At 35.6% G+C, this 12,441-nt stretch overlaps 1 protein-coding gene across 32 annotated transcripts in view; it reads left to right on the plus strand.

The window, feature by feature from the left end:
* SLMAP (sarcolemma associated protein) overlaps positions 1-12,441 on the plus strand; it is a 178,536-nt gene that overhangs the window by 88,629 nt on the left and 77,466 nt on the right. For all 32 annotated transcript variants that reach the window (XM_076008880.1, XM_076008870.1, XM_076008919.1 and 29 more), the window contains exons 4-9: positions 3,417-3,453; positions 5,012-5,074; positions 8,260-8,355; positions 8,568-8,639; positions 10,110-10,250; positions 11,500-11,637. In XM_076008880.1, coding sequence (XP_075864995.1) covers positions 3,417-3,453; positions 5,012-5,074; positions 8,260-8,355; positions 8,568-8,639; positions 10,110-10,250; positions 11,500-11,637 — 547 coding nt within the window. The remainder of the gene's footprint in view (positions 1-3,416; positions 3,454-5,011; positions 5,075-8,259; positions 8,356-8,567; positions 8,640-10,109; positions 10,251-11,499; positions 11,638-12,441) is intronic.

Here is a 12,441-nt window from a genome sequence, read left to right on the forward strand (position 1 = left end):
CCTTCCCTTGTTCTGGTTTTTATATGCACATGAAGTTTTTCCATTCAAACAAAATGTACCTATATCCAAAGTAGTTTTTGTAAAATATAAATATATGTCACTTATGGAATGAGTTGCTGGATTTTTTTTTTTTTTTTTTTTTTTTTTTGAGACAGAGTCTAGCTTTGTTGCCCAGGCTACAGTGAGTGCTGTGGTGTCAGCCTAGCTCACAGCAACGTCAAACTCCTGGGCTCAAGCAATCCTTCTGCCTCAGCCTCCAGAGTAGCTGGGACTACAGATATGCACCACCATGCCCGGGTAATTTTTTCTATATATATTAGTTGGCCAATTAATTTCTTTCTATTTATAGTAGAGATAGGGTCTCGCTCTTGCTCAGGCTGGTTTCAAACTCTTGATCTCAAGCAATCCTCCCACCTTAACCTCCCAGAGTGCTAGGATTATAGGCGTGAGCCACCCGCACCCGGCCTGAATTGCTGGATTTTTAGCCTTTTTTTTGTTAATAAGATTTTCATGTGAACAGAAGATTTTGTGCTGGGGTCACTAAGAAAACTGGATTTTTAGGCCGGGCGCTGTGGCTCACGCCTGTAATCCTAGCTCTTGGGAGGCCGAGGCGGGCGGATTGCTCAAGGTCAGGAGTTCAAAACCAGCCTGAGCAAGAGCGAGACCCCGTCTCTACTATAAATAGAAAGAAATCAATTGGCCAACTGATATATATATATAAAAAAAAAATTAGCCGGGCATGGTGGCACATGCCTGTAGTCCCAGCTACCAGGGAGGCTGAGGCAGAAGGATCGCTAGAGCCCAGGAGTTTGAGGTTGCTGTGAGCTAGGCTGACGCCACGGCACTCACTCTAGCCTGGGCAACAAAGCGAGACTCTGTCTCAAAAAAAAAAAAAAAAAAAGAAAACTGGATTTTTAAGAACAATCCATTGGTACCTTTTGTTTCCATTTAGACTTTCTTAAGTTCATGTCCTTGTATGTGCATTATCTTCAGAGAAAAGTATATATGCCCAGGCCAGGCATAGTGGCTCACGCCTGTAATCCTAGCACTCTGGGAGGCCTAGGTGAGCGGATTGCTCGAGGTCAGGAGTTCCAAACCAGCCTGAGCAAGAGCACGACCCGTCTGTACTATAAATAGAAAGAAATTAATTGGCCAACTAATATATATACAAAAAATTAGCCGGGCATGGTGGTGCGTGCTTGTAGTCCCAGCTACTTGGGAGACTGAGGCAGTAGGATTGCTTCAGCCCAGGAGTTTGAGGTTGCTGTGAGCTAGGCTGACGCCACGGCACTCACTCTAGCCTGGGCAACAAAACGAGACTGTCTCAAAAAAAAAAAGGATATATGCCCAAAATAGTTCTCTTTGGGTGCTGACATTGGGTAATTTGTATTTTTTCCTCATGCTTTACTTCACATATTTTCCATAATCAATATATATTACTTACATAATCAAGAGCAATAAACATATGTTTAAAATGTCTATTTCAGTTTTATGGAGTAGAAAAGAAAAACTAAAGTTGTATCACTAGACCCTTTTAATAACACCCTGATCATCATCACCAGATAGAAAAGATCAGAAAACAAAGAATTATAAAATATCCACTTGTTTTACTTGTTTACATTATAGTTTCAATATAATTTTTAAAGAACTTTCATTAGGTACCAGCTTTGTTAGGGCCTTGTGATAAGCTCTGGGGATGCAGAGATGAATCGATCATACTTCTTAAGGACACAGACATGTAATCAAAAAAGTATAGTAAAGAGTTCTATAGGCTTAGTGAAGTCTGCACAGGATATCATGGGTGATGAGAAGTGAGATGAGAACTGGTACTTAATATTCTATTTTATTAAGCATTTTAGTGTATTTGTGACTAGTTGAATTAGGACTATTCTTAGGATGTTTGCAGTTATTAGTGTGCAATCAGAAATATTCCTATTTTTAAGTCATGCCTGGTGAGTTTTCCAAGTAGCTTACACATGATTAACCAGATGAATCTAGGAATTTTACCCAGTCAGTCTTCAAGCTGGCCATCACTAGAGTGGCCTTTAGGATGTAGAGTGATAAGCAACTGATAGGGGACATGGGTGGTAGCGTTGCTCTGTGTCCCTTTTGCTAACCCCCAACATACATACAGAATCTTACAGGGCATTGTAAAATAGGGACTTTGGCTTCCTTAGTGCTGTATTCCCACGAGAGTGGTAGTAGTGATCTAGTGCTTCCTATGTCTTAGGCACTGTTTGAAGCTTTTTATTTATATTAACACATTCAATACTCACAATAACTGTGGGATTGGTTTTATGATGATCTTTTTTTTATGAACGAGGAAGCTTGAGACCTATATTGATTAAGCAATTTGCATTTCAGTTGCTAAGTAAAGTTGAGATTTGGACCCAGTCAGTATAGTATCTCAGCCTCCATGCTTAACTGCTGTACTACCTTTCTGTCAGTAGTGTTTTATCACGCCGAAAAAGCAATTAGTACCAATTAATGTCTATTTAATGTTTTGTTTTAAAGTGATATATACTAGGCCGGGCGCTGTGGCTCACGCCTGTAATCCTAGCTCTTGGGAGGCCGAGGCGGGCGGATTGCTCAAGGTCAGGAGTTCAAAACCAGCCTGAGCAAGAGCGAGACCCCGTCTCTACTATAAAAAAATAGAAATAAATTAATTGGCCAACTGATATATATAAAAAAATTAGCCAGGCATGGTGGCGCATGCCTGTAGTCCCAGCTACTCGGGAGGCTGAGGCAGAAGGATCACTCGAGCCCAGGAGTTTGAGGTTGCTGTGAGCGAGGCTGACGCCACGGCACTCACTCTAGCCTGGGCAACAAAGCGAGACTCTGTCTCAAAAAAAAAAAAAAAAAGTGATATATACTGAGTTTAGTTTCATTCATGTGTACATCTAAGCTTTCAGTTTCTGAGGCGGCTGAGTGGAGAAGAGTAGTATTACTGTTTTGATTAAAGTTCTTCACTGGAACAAGTTTCCAAATTAAAGCCTTAATTTCCAGTAGACCTTTGCTTTTTAAGACTTTCTGTATAGGAATGTTTAATTTTAAAGGAACCTTAATTTACACATTCCAAAATTGAAAACAGAGAATTTAAAGAATGCTGGTTTTCTGTGTAGAAATTCTTATAACAGCCTTCAGTAAGTAGTGGGTCCTCAAAAGACATTTAATACATTTTGGATTTGGAATTTGCTTTTAAAAATATACTGGTATGTAAAAGGTAGGGTTATGTATTTTATTAGGTTTTTTTCTAAGAAGTTTATACATTTATAAAGGATTGAAAAAATTTTCACCTTCTTCTAATTATTTGAAGGCAAATTATCAACTTTGTGGTTTAAGATATTCTGGACTCTCATACTATGTTTCCTCTCTTGTCAGGATATTAGATAAAAATTCTAAATTTTACTTTTCAGTGTCATCCATGCTCCATTACCAAGTCCTGTTGACAAAGTAAGTTGCTAATGATTATTTTTTCCAAACTGACTCAGCTATATTGCTTTGAAAATGTTTGTTTTTAATATGCTTTATCTAGAAATTTACTTCTCTTCTGTAACAAAGAAATATAGAGTACCTGTAGCTATATAGTTATTATAATCTTCTAATCTTGAATGTCTGGAGAATTTAAGGTGGATGTAAAAGCCTTTGTCATCGCAGTTGAACTCTTGACTGTGTAGAGGCAGGAATACCAGTTTTGTGCTTAGCCAGAGGTAAGGAATGTTAGCTATTACTTTTTATTCTGAGGTACAGTTCTGTCTAGAAATTTGTTAAAGCTTTCTATCCAAATATTTCACTCAACATTTACCCATACAAGGAAGTAACAGACATATGGGCTTACAGAAATTGTTCTTTTATTATCTTTGAAGATCAGTTTTAACCTGATCTGATCAGAAACTTACAGTAATTGCTTGCTAGAAAAGTTTTTTTGTTGTTGTTGTAGAGAAATAATGGTTATGTTAAACTATTGGGCCATTTTTAATGAGCAAGAAAAAATACATCTTTTGCATCATTTGACATTGAAGTGGATTTTTGAGTTTTCTTAATGCAGTAATTAAACTATTGGGAAAAATATTTTATTATTTTTTCTTCCATTTGAATAAAGAAAGTCTGCTTTAAACTGCAGTTCTCTGGTTAAATTTGTTTTTTAGGGGTAAACGTGGTTAATCATCAACTTCTGTAATACCAAGAATTGTTTCAGAAGTAAATAATGGTCTTGCTGATTTAGAACATTAAAAACAATTTAGAACATTTAAAACAATGCCAACTCCCTACTAGTCAGCATATTAATAAAAATATACTTTCTGAACTTAATAAGGAATGATGCCAGTTCCATAGGGCTTGTTTGTTAGTGTTGAACATGTGAGTAAATGTTACAGCAACCCCATGAGCCCTTCTTTTTTTTTTTTTTTTTTAATAATATCATGGTTTTGTAGCTTTGGAAAACCCCTTATAAAAGGTATTTCTTCTAATACTTGTTTAAACATCATTATTTCCCATCTTTTTCTTAAAACTTATGTGTAGTTTAAAGAAAGACAAGGACAAAACTTTTATCATTGCCTCTGGCCATTGGATAAGGTGTTATATTTCATGTCCCTCACCCACCCATACACGTACAAATACTTTGAAGATGGCGTCTTCTAAATGAATTGTGACTTGTTGCCTATTAAACGATGAATTTTAAAGGTATATTGACTTAGGAGGCATTATTTCTGGGTTAAGAAGAGGCTGCATTGCCTTTGCTATAAATTTGTGATTTGGCTCATCAAGTAATGTTTTCATGAGTAGCACTTGTTCCACCACCTTAATTATAAATTCAAACTGGTCAGCATAGTATAATGCCATTTATAAATTCTGGACAGAGGGCAGAAATATTTTGAGAACCAAGGGAACTGGTTAACTTAATAAATAATTATTTTGCATATTTAAGTAAATAGACAGTTCAAGGAATTGGTTTGTCTTTAATGTCTTTTATAAAGTGTTTTCTGTTGACACTGTATCATTTTGCTGCTAGGTTGCTGCTAACACTCCAAGTATGTACTCTCAGGAACTATTCCAGCTTTCTCAGTATCTACAGGTAAAAGTAAATCTTGAGAATTCTTAGTCTTTAAAATCAAAATTAACTCATATTTCATTTTGCCTGTTTAAGAAATATAGGATTAAAAAATTGGCTGAATACAAGTACAAAAGAAATATCTTTTCGAAGAAGAAAAGGATTAAAAATAGATGTTATGAAGAAAAAAGAGTCAGGATTGTTAAGTCTAGAGAATATAAGCTCTGTATGAGAAAAATTTTTTCTTCAAATATGAGGAGGTTCCAAAATAGTTCTTTATTCATAGATGACTTTTAAATAAAATTGAACCCAGAGAGATTTTGGTTGCTTAATAATATTAATAGCAAATAATTATATAGCACTTGTTGAATGCAAAGCTCCATTATAGCCCTTTACTTATGTTAATTCATTTAATCCTTACAAGATCCTATAAAGTACATGTTTTATCCTGATTTTTACAGATGGAGTACTGAAGGACAAAAAATTATCAATATATTAATCAGATCTTTCACTAGGCATAATACAAGCATATAAAAACAGTTTTCTATATTTGTACTTCAGCAGAGTACTTAAGAGAGCATGGACATTTGCCAGAACTTCCTTGATTTGATCCCTGGATTTAACATCTAATCTTCTGGGAAAGTTGTTTAACCTCTTTGTGCCTCATTTTCCTCATCTATGAAATGGGGCTAGTAATAGCACTTAACCTCACAGAAGTGTGAAGAATAAATGAAGTATGTAAAGCACTTAGAACAGTACTGGCACATAGAATGAGTGGCATAAATGTTAGTAGTTGTTTACCATTCAATAGGAAGGCACATTAATTGGCATAGATCTCTCTTATTTTTGAAGGTAGAAGAAAATTTTGAGATTAATTTGGTTTAGACCTCATTTTTCATGAGAAATAAAAGGCTTATATAGGTGAAATGATTTGCCTGTGGTTATATGCTATTGTTACTAGTCATCATGATCTGCAAATCTCACTCCCCGACTCTCTTTCCAACTTTTGTGTCAGTTCTTTGAATATTCCTTGTAGTCCTAATCTTTTACTGTTCTTTTCTAACTCAATTATAATACCACAGTTTTTTCTATATACATTTTTACTGAATTGCTAAAGTTCTGATGTAAATTGTGAACTTTTTGAATAAAAACTGGAATAGATGCATTTCATGTCTTAGAACTGAAAGATCATTCCTAAAAGTATTAGATTTTTGTCGGGCTATAGTTCATGGAGTCTAGAAACTCCAAATGGAATTGAATTAAAAAGGTGAAATTACACCATCTAGTGGAAGTAGAGTCTAAAGAAGTGGTTGGTTGGTGGTTTTGTTTCTCAGTAAAACTTTTTGCAGCATCCGTGTAATTTTCTGGATATTAGGAATGTTTTGGGCGTTTAAGATAAACCGGGTAAACAGTCTCTTTTAAATGTAAGCTGTGTTTTAATGTGGATCCTGAGGCAGTATGGTTTTTATTAAATTCCTAAATTTAGATTTGTATTAAAGTACAGTACCTCTAGGTCTAATTAGACCAGATTTTCCCTGATCATTATTTATCAAGGATGTAGAGAACAGTGAATTCATACTTTAACCTTCAGCTGCTGTGTTTGAAGCATGTGCTTCTCTAGTGAGACGACTCAGAGGAATTAGGGTAGTAAGTATTCTCTGGAGAATGACAGGAATAGAACACGGTGAAGAAAAGAGTGCCAAAACCACAGCTAAATGCTGTGAACATTTCACCTTGATTCTCAGTGAAGGAGACCCTCTTAGCAGCTATCAAATGTTAACAAATCACCTAGAGATCAGACTTTATGGGCCAGTGTCTTTCTTTGGAAAACCTTCCTTTGGAGTTGCCAAATAGTTATATAACTCCTTGATCCCTTAATTACATTGAACCACTATTTGGTGGACGCTTACTTACCCTTGGTATATTAATAGCTTCCAAGTGGTATGCAGTCAGGGAGAGAATCAGAACAACACCTGATAATGAAATGAATAAGCTGTGGGAGTGAAGCATTTTCTCTCTCTTTTGTGTATCTGTGTGTGTGTGTGTGTGTGTGTGTGTGTGTGTGTGTTTATAACATTTTATAGAAAAAAAATTAGCCAGTCAACCAAAAATAGAAACAAAAAAATTACCTGGGCATGATGGCACGCGCCTATAATCCCAGCCACTTAGGAGGTTGAGGCAGAAGGATCACTTGAGCCCAGGAGTTTGAGGTTGCTGTGACTAGGCTGACGCCATGGCACTCTACCTGGGCCACAAAGTGAGACTTTGTCTGAAAAAAATTAAAAAATTAAAAAAAAAACATTTTATGAAGGAAAAATTAAAAGCTATTTCTATTTTAGATATTATACTTCTGCAGTCAAGCCATTATAAAGTATCTTTGCTGCTGACCAGATTATTTTGGCTTGAGTTTCTTCTGAGATATATGTATTTCATATGTATATACACAGTCATGTGTCACTTAATCATGGGAATACATTCCGAGAAATACATCATTCAGCCATTTGTCCTTGCGAATATCATAGAACATATTTATACAAACCTAGATGATATAGCCTACCCCTAGGCTATATGGTGTAAGGCTACAAACCTGTACAGCGTATTATTGTACTGAATTCTGTAGGCAATCGTAACACAATGGTAAGTATTTGTTTATCGAAACAAGTAGAAATACAGTATAAAAGATAGAGAATAATACCTGTGTAGGGCACTTACCATGAATGAGGCTTGCAGGACTGGAAGTTGCTCTGAGTGAGCGAGTGAGTGGTGAGTGAATGTGAAGGCCTCAGACATTACTGTACATTCCTGTAGACTTTATAAACATTGTACACTTAGGCTATACCAAATTTATAAAAAAATTTTCTTCAATAATAAATTAACCTTACCTTACTTTATAAACATTTGGTTATATTAGAATAACTAATAATAAAATAGAACAATTATAACAATATACTATAATAAAATTTATGTGAATGTGGACTCCCTCAAAATGTTGTATGGTACGGAGGGTAACTGAAATTGTAGAAAGCAAAACCAAAGATAAGCAAGGGGACTACTGTATATTTTACAAAGTATTATCAAGTTTGAAATGCTGTGAAATACACCAAGTGGGATGTAATATGAGAATATTTTATCATGTGCTAAAAACTAGTTACTCCTCAAAAGAATCATGCTGTGTTTATTAGAATCTTTTTTGTGATTTATCATATTAGGAGGCCTTACATCGGGAACAGATGCTGGAACAGAAATTAGCCACACTTCAGCGGCTACTAGCCATCACCCAAGAGGCTTCAGATACCAGTTGGCAGGTATTCCGCTGCCTTTACACTCAAGTAGCATTTAAACATAGTTTAATATCTTTTATGAAAACTATAATTTTATAGCAAACAAAGGCAAAGTTATTTCCTAATTAATGAACAAATGTTGATTTTATATCTTTTGTTGACAATAGCAATCTTTTTCATATGCATGTTTTTTAATTACTCTGGGGTTTTATTTATATTTAATTTGTCTTCAACAGGCTTTAATAGATGAAGATAGACTCTTATCACGATTAGAAGTTATGGGAAACCAATTACAGGCATGCTCCAAAGTAGGTATTAATCTCAAGTATGTAAAATGAAATGCAGTTTTTTATGTAGCTTCATTTCTTTGATAGTTTGAGTATATGCTAAAAATTTTATATATTTTCAAAATTCTTTTAAATCTTTTGTCATGGGAAATTTTAGACATACATGTGAGTAGAAAGAATTGTATAATGAGCACTCATGTACAACTCTCTTTTTTCTATTGTAGTTGATATTTATTGAAGAAACTGGGTCATTTGCCTTCTAGAATTTCTCTCAGTCAGTATGCTGCCTGTGTAGGGCACTTACCATGAATGAAGCTTGCAGGACTGGAAGTTGCTCTGAGTGAGCGACTTTTAGCTGCCCCTCCCTGCCCCCCCTAGACCATAAATTACTAGTTTGAGCTAAAGATTCGATCTGATTCAGGCTCAATTTTTTTATTGCTAACAATTCTCTGGATGATATTGTGTTCTTCCACAAAGAGGCAACATAATGTCCAGTCATCTTTTGTTTTGAGCTTTTATCAGTAATTGATGAGCCTTACCTAGATCCATTATTTCATTAAGGGTTACAAAAATGGTGATTTAATTCTATCATCCCCTCCTATATTTAGCTGGATTACTTCTATAAAAGCTTCCTCATATCAACCATTTGATTACCCTGAGGTACATTTTCTACAGGAAAAGCAGGATAAGCGATTTCCGTCATCCTCTTATTTTACTGGATTTCAGAATAATGAATTGGTTCCTTTTCATCCACCAAAGAATGACCATGGTGTTTCCTCCCCCCACTTAGATTTAAAGATGTTTGATGTGTTTAAATCTATTGCAATTGCTTTTCTCACCCTTCCACACCTCCTCACATCCACTGTTCCCACCCTGTTTAAAGCTTCAATTCTTACTTGTGCATTGTTCTGACAGGCTTCTCCTGTTTTTCTTATTGATGTTCAAATTATCCCATCTTTAGTCTGTGTGAACCTCTTCAGATTGACTCCTGAGTCTTTTTGATAGAACTGTAGCAGACTTAAATAGCTTATTTCTGTCATACCAGACAAGATGTTCCAGGCTCATTTTGTACATTTCCTTCCCCAGACATGGAGTCTCTTTTTTCCCCATAGTGCCCATATTCCTTTTGTTTTAACCATTGTTTTAAAATGCTTGATGCCTTTGATGATAACTGATTATTTTTGCCCACCAATGTAAATATGGTGGTTTATAGAAAAATATGACAAATACAAGAGTAATTCATTTTGTAGATTTGAGAGAAATTCTCAATTGGCTTTGACTTTTTCTTTCTTTTTTAAGTGGGAATTAATATATTTGTGAAGGTATAATTTACTAATGCAACTTTTAAATACAGCTTTAGTTAATAACATCATTTGTGTTGGAGGTACCTTAATATACAATTTTAAAAGTATCATAATGTGTCATTTTTTCCAATAGTAAATGCTTTTTTAAAAGTAACTTGGCTGTAATTATAAATATCTTTTATTCTAGAATCAAACAGAAGATAGCTTACGGAAGGAACTTATAGCATTACAGGAGGATAAACATAACTATGAGACAACAGCCAAAGAGTCCCTGAGGCGGGTTCTTCAGGAGAAAATTGAAGTGGTTAGAAAACTTTCAGAAGTTGAGGTATTTTAGTTTTAAAAATACTAAATAGTAGTATGATTTTTAAAAACTTTCAAACATTGTAGGACACTTTAAACTTGGGTATTATTATATAGCAAGGAAATATTTTCTGTCAGAAGGAAAGGAATAGTTAGGCTGCTTTTGTTGACAGGAATTCTCAACATAACCATGTAAGTTTTGTGCTTATACTCTTTAGTCAGTGACTGAGGAAATAAAAGCCTAACCAGGGAATCTTACTGTTTGCACTGTGCTTAGGATTCAGCTACCATACAGTGGTGCCAAGGAATTGATCTCCTGTCATCTGGTTTTGCTTTGCTTCTAGTTAAGGATGGTCATTGTAGACTGAGGACCTATACCACATGGTCTTACTTCATCTATCCCCTAGAGAGGAAAACTGTGCCTGATACTTTGGAGGCACAAAGGATACATTATCTCCAAAGTCCTTTCTAGGTCTTTTAGGAACCATCAAAATGTGATTCTTGGATGGGCCTGGTGGTTCAGGTTTATAATCCTAGCACTTTGGTGTGGTGGGAGGATCACTTGAGGCCAGGAGTTGGAGATTACAGTGAGGTATTATCATGCCACTGTACTACATTCTGGGTGACGGAACAAGACCCTGTCTCAAAAACAAACAAATAAATCAAAAGGTGACTTTCGTTGCTTTAAAAATAACCTAATTCATAATTCAGGTCATTTCTTTGAACCACTGCAAAATTACCATGGAAATATCTATTACTGGATTTGGTTAAAATTCCCATCATAAACTAGTTAACATACCTTTAGTACAGGCATAGTTTCTCTAATGGCCCCATCCTACAGTGATGTAATTAATTTGACATACAAGGAAAGAAAAGTTGCTCACTGTCTTCTAATTTTCGTATTAAATTACCTGCTGCATATTATTAAACTTGCTTTTAAGAATTGATGGGCTTAACATATTTTCAAGGCTAAAAATCATACATTTTGGCCTTTCAAAAATATAATCATATGAAAGTAGCATCCTCTTCCTACCCCTCCCCTCGCCCCTTTCCCCCACCCTCTCAGATTCTTAGTTGTGTTTTCTGTTTTAGTATATACACAAAGTAAGTTGAAATTCTTATGTTGCTTAACTCAGCTTTATATAAAGTCTAGGGCAGATGTTGATTTAGAATAGCTGATAGGCTTATACTTCTTATAAATTGAATTTAGAAGGAATTCCAAATAATAATTGTGCATTTATTGTAAATAAATTGCCTGTAAACTTGAATTTCAGCGAAGTCTGAGTAATACTGAAGATGAATGCACCCACCTGAAAGAAATGAATGAACGGACTCAGGAAGAACTAAGAGAATTAGCCAATAAATATAATGGAGCAGTTAATGAGATTAAAGATTTATCTGATAAGTTAAAGGTATGTATTTACTTAATTTAATTTGAAATTATGTTAAGCTAATCATCCCCAATACACTGGATAGCTTAAGCATTTAGGTGTTGTTGAATAGTTGTTGATGTAAAATTTGATAATGGTTAAAAATTATAGTGAAAACAAAGTGCTTATATTCCATTTAGCTCAACCTCCATTACCATATGTATTAAATAATAAAAATCTTATAAAAGCTGTCATAGTTCCTCTGGATGGAAATTTAGTCAGTGCTTCACAATAGACGTCTTTTAATATATAACATGAAGTAGATAAGAATCAGCAAAACCCAAGATACTCAGATTTTTTTTTTTTTTTTTTTTTTTTTTTTTGAGACAGAGTCTCGCTTTGTTGTCCAGGCTAGAGTGAGTGCCGTGGCGTCAGCCTGGCTCACAGCAACCTCAAACTCCTGGGCTCCAGCGATCCTTCTGCCTCAGCCTCCCAAGTAGCTGGGACTACAGGCATGCGCCACCATGCCCGGCTAATTTTTTTTATATACATATCAGTTGGCCAATTAATTTCTTTCTATTTATAGTAGAGACGGGGTCTCGCTCTTGCTCAGGCTGGTTTTGAACTCCTGACCTTGAGCAATCCGCCCGCCTCGGCCTCCCAAGAGCTAGGATTACAGGCGTGAGCCACCGCGCCCGGCCGATACTCAGATTTTTTTTTAACCTGAAACTATTTATGTTTAGGCCACCCCAAAGGCACAGCTATTTAGTGCTGGAACAAGCCCAGAGAGAATCTTAGAGCCATAATGCTTGATCCCACGTAGCCTCCTGGAATGCTGTTAACTCT

This window comes from Microcebus murinus, chromosome 1 (genome assembly GCF_040939455.1).
Source record: "Microcebus murinus isolate Inina chromosome 1, M.murinus_Inina_mat1.0, whole genome shotgun sequence".
Taxonomy (NCBI): domain Eukaryota; kingdom Metazoa; phylum Chordata; class Mammalia; order Primates; family Cheirogaleidae; genus Microcebus; species Microcebus murinus.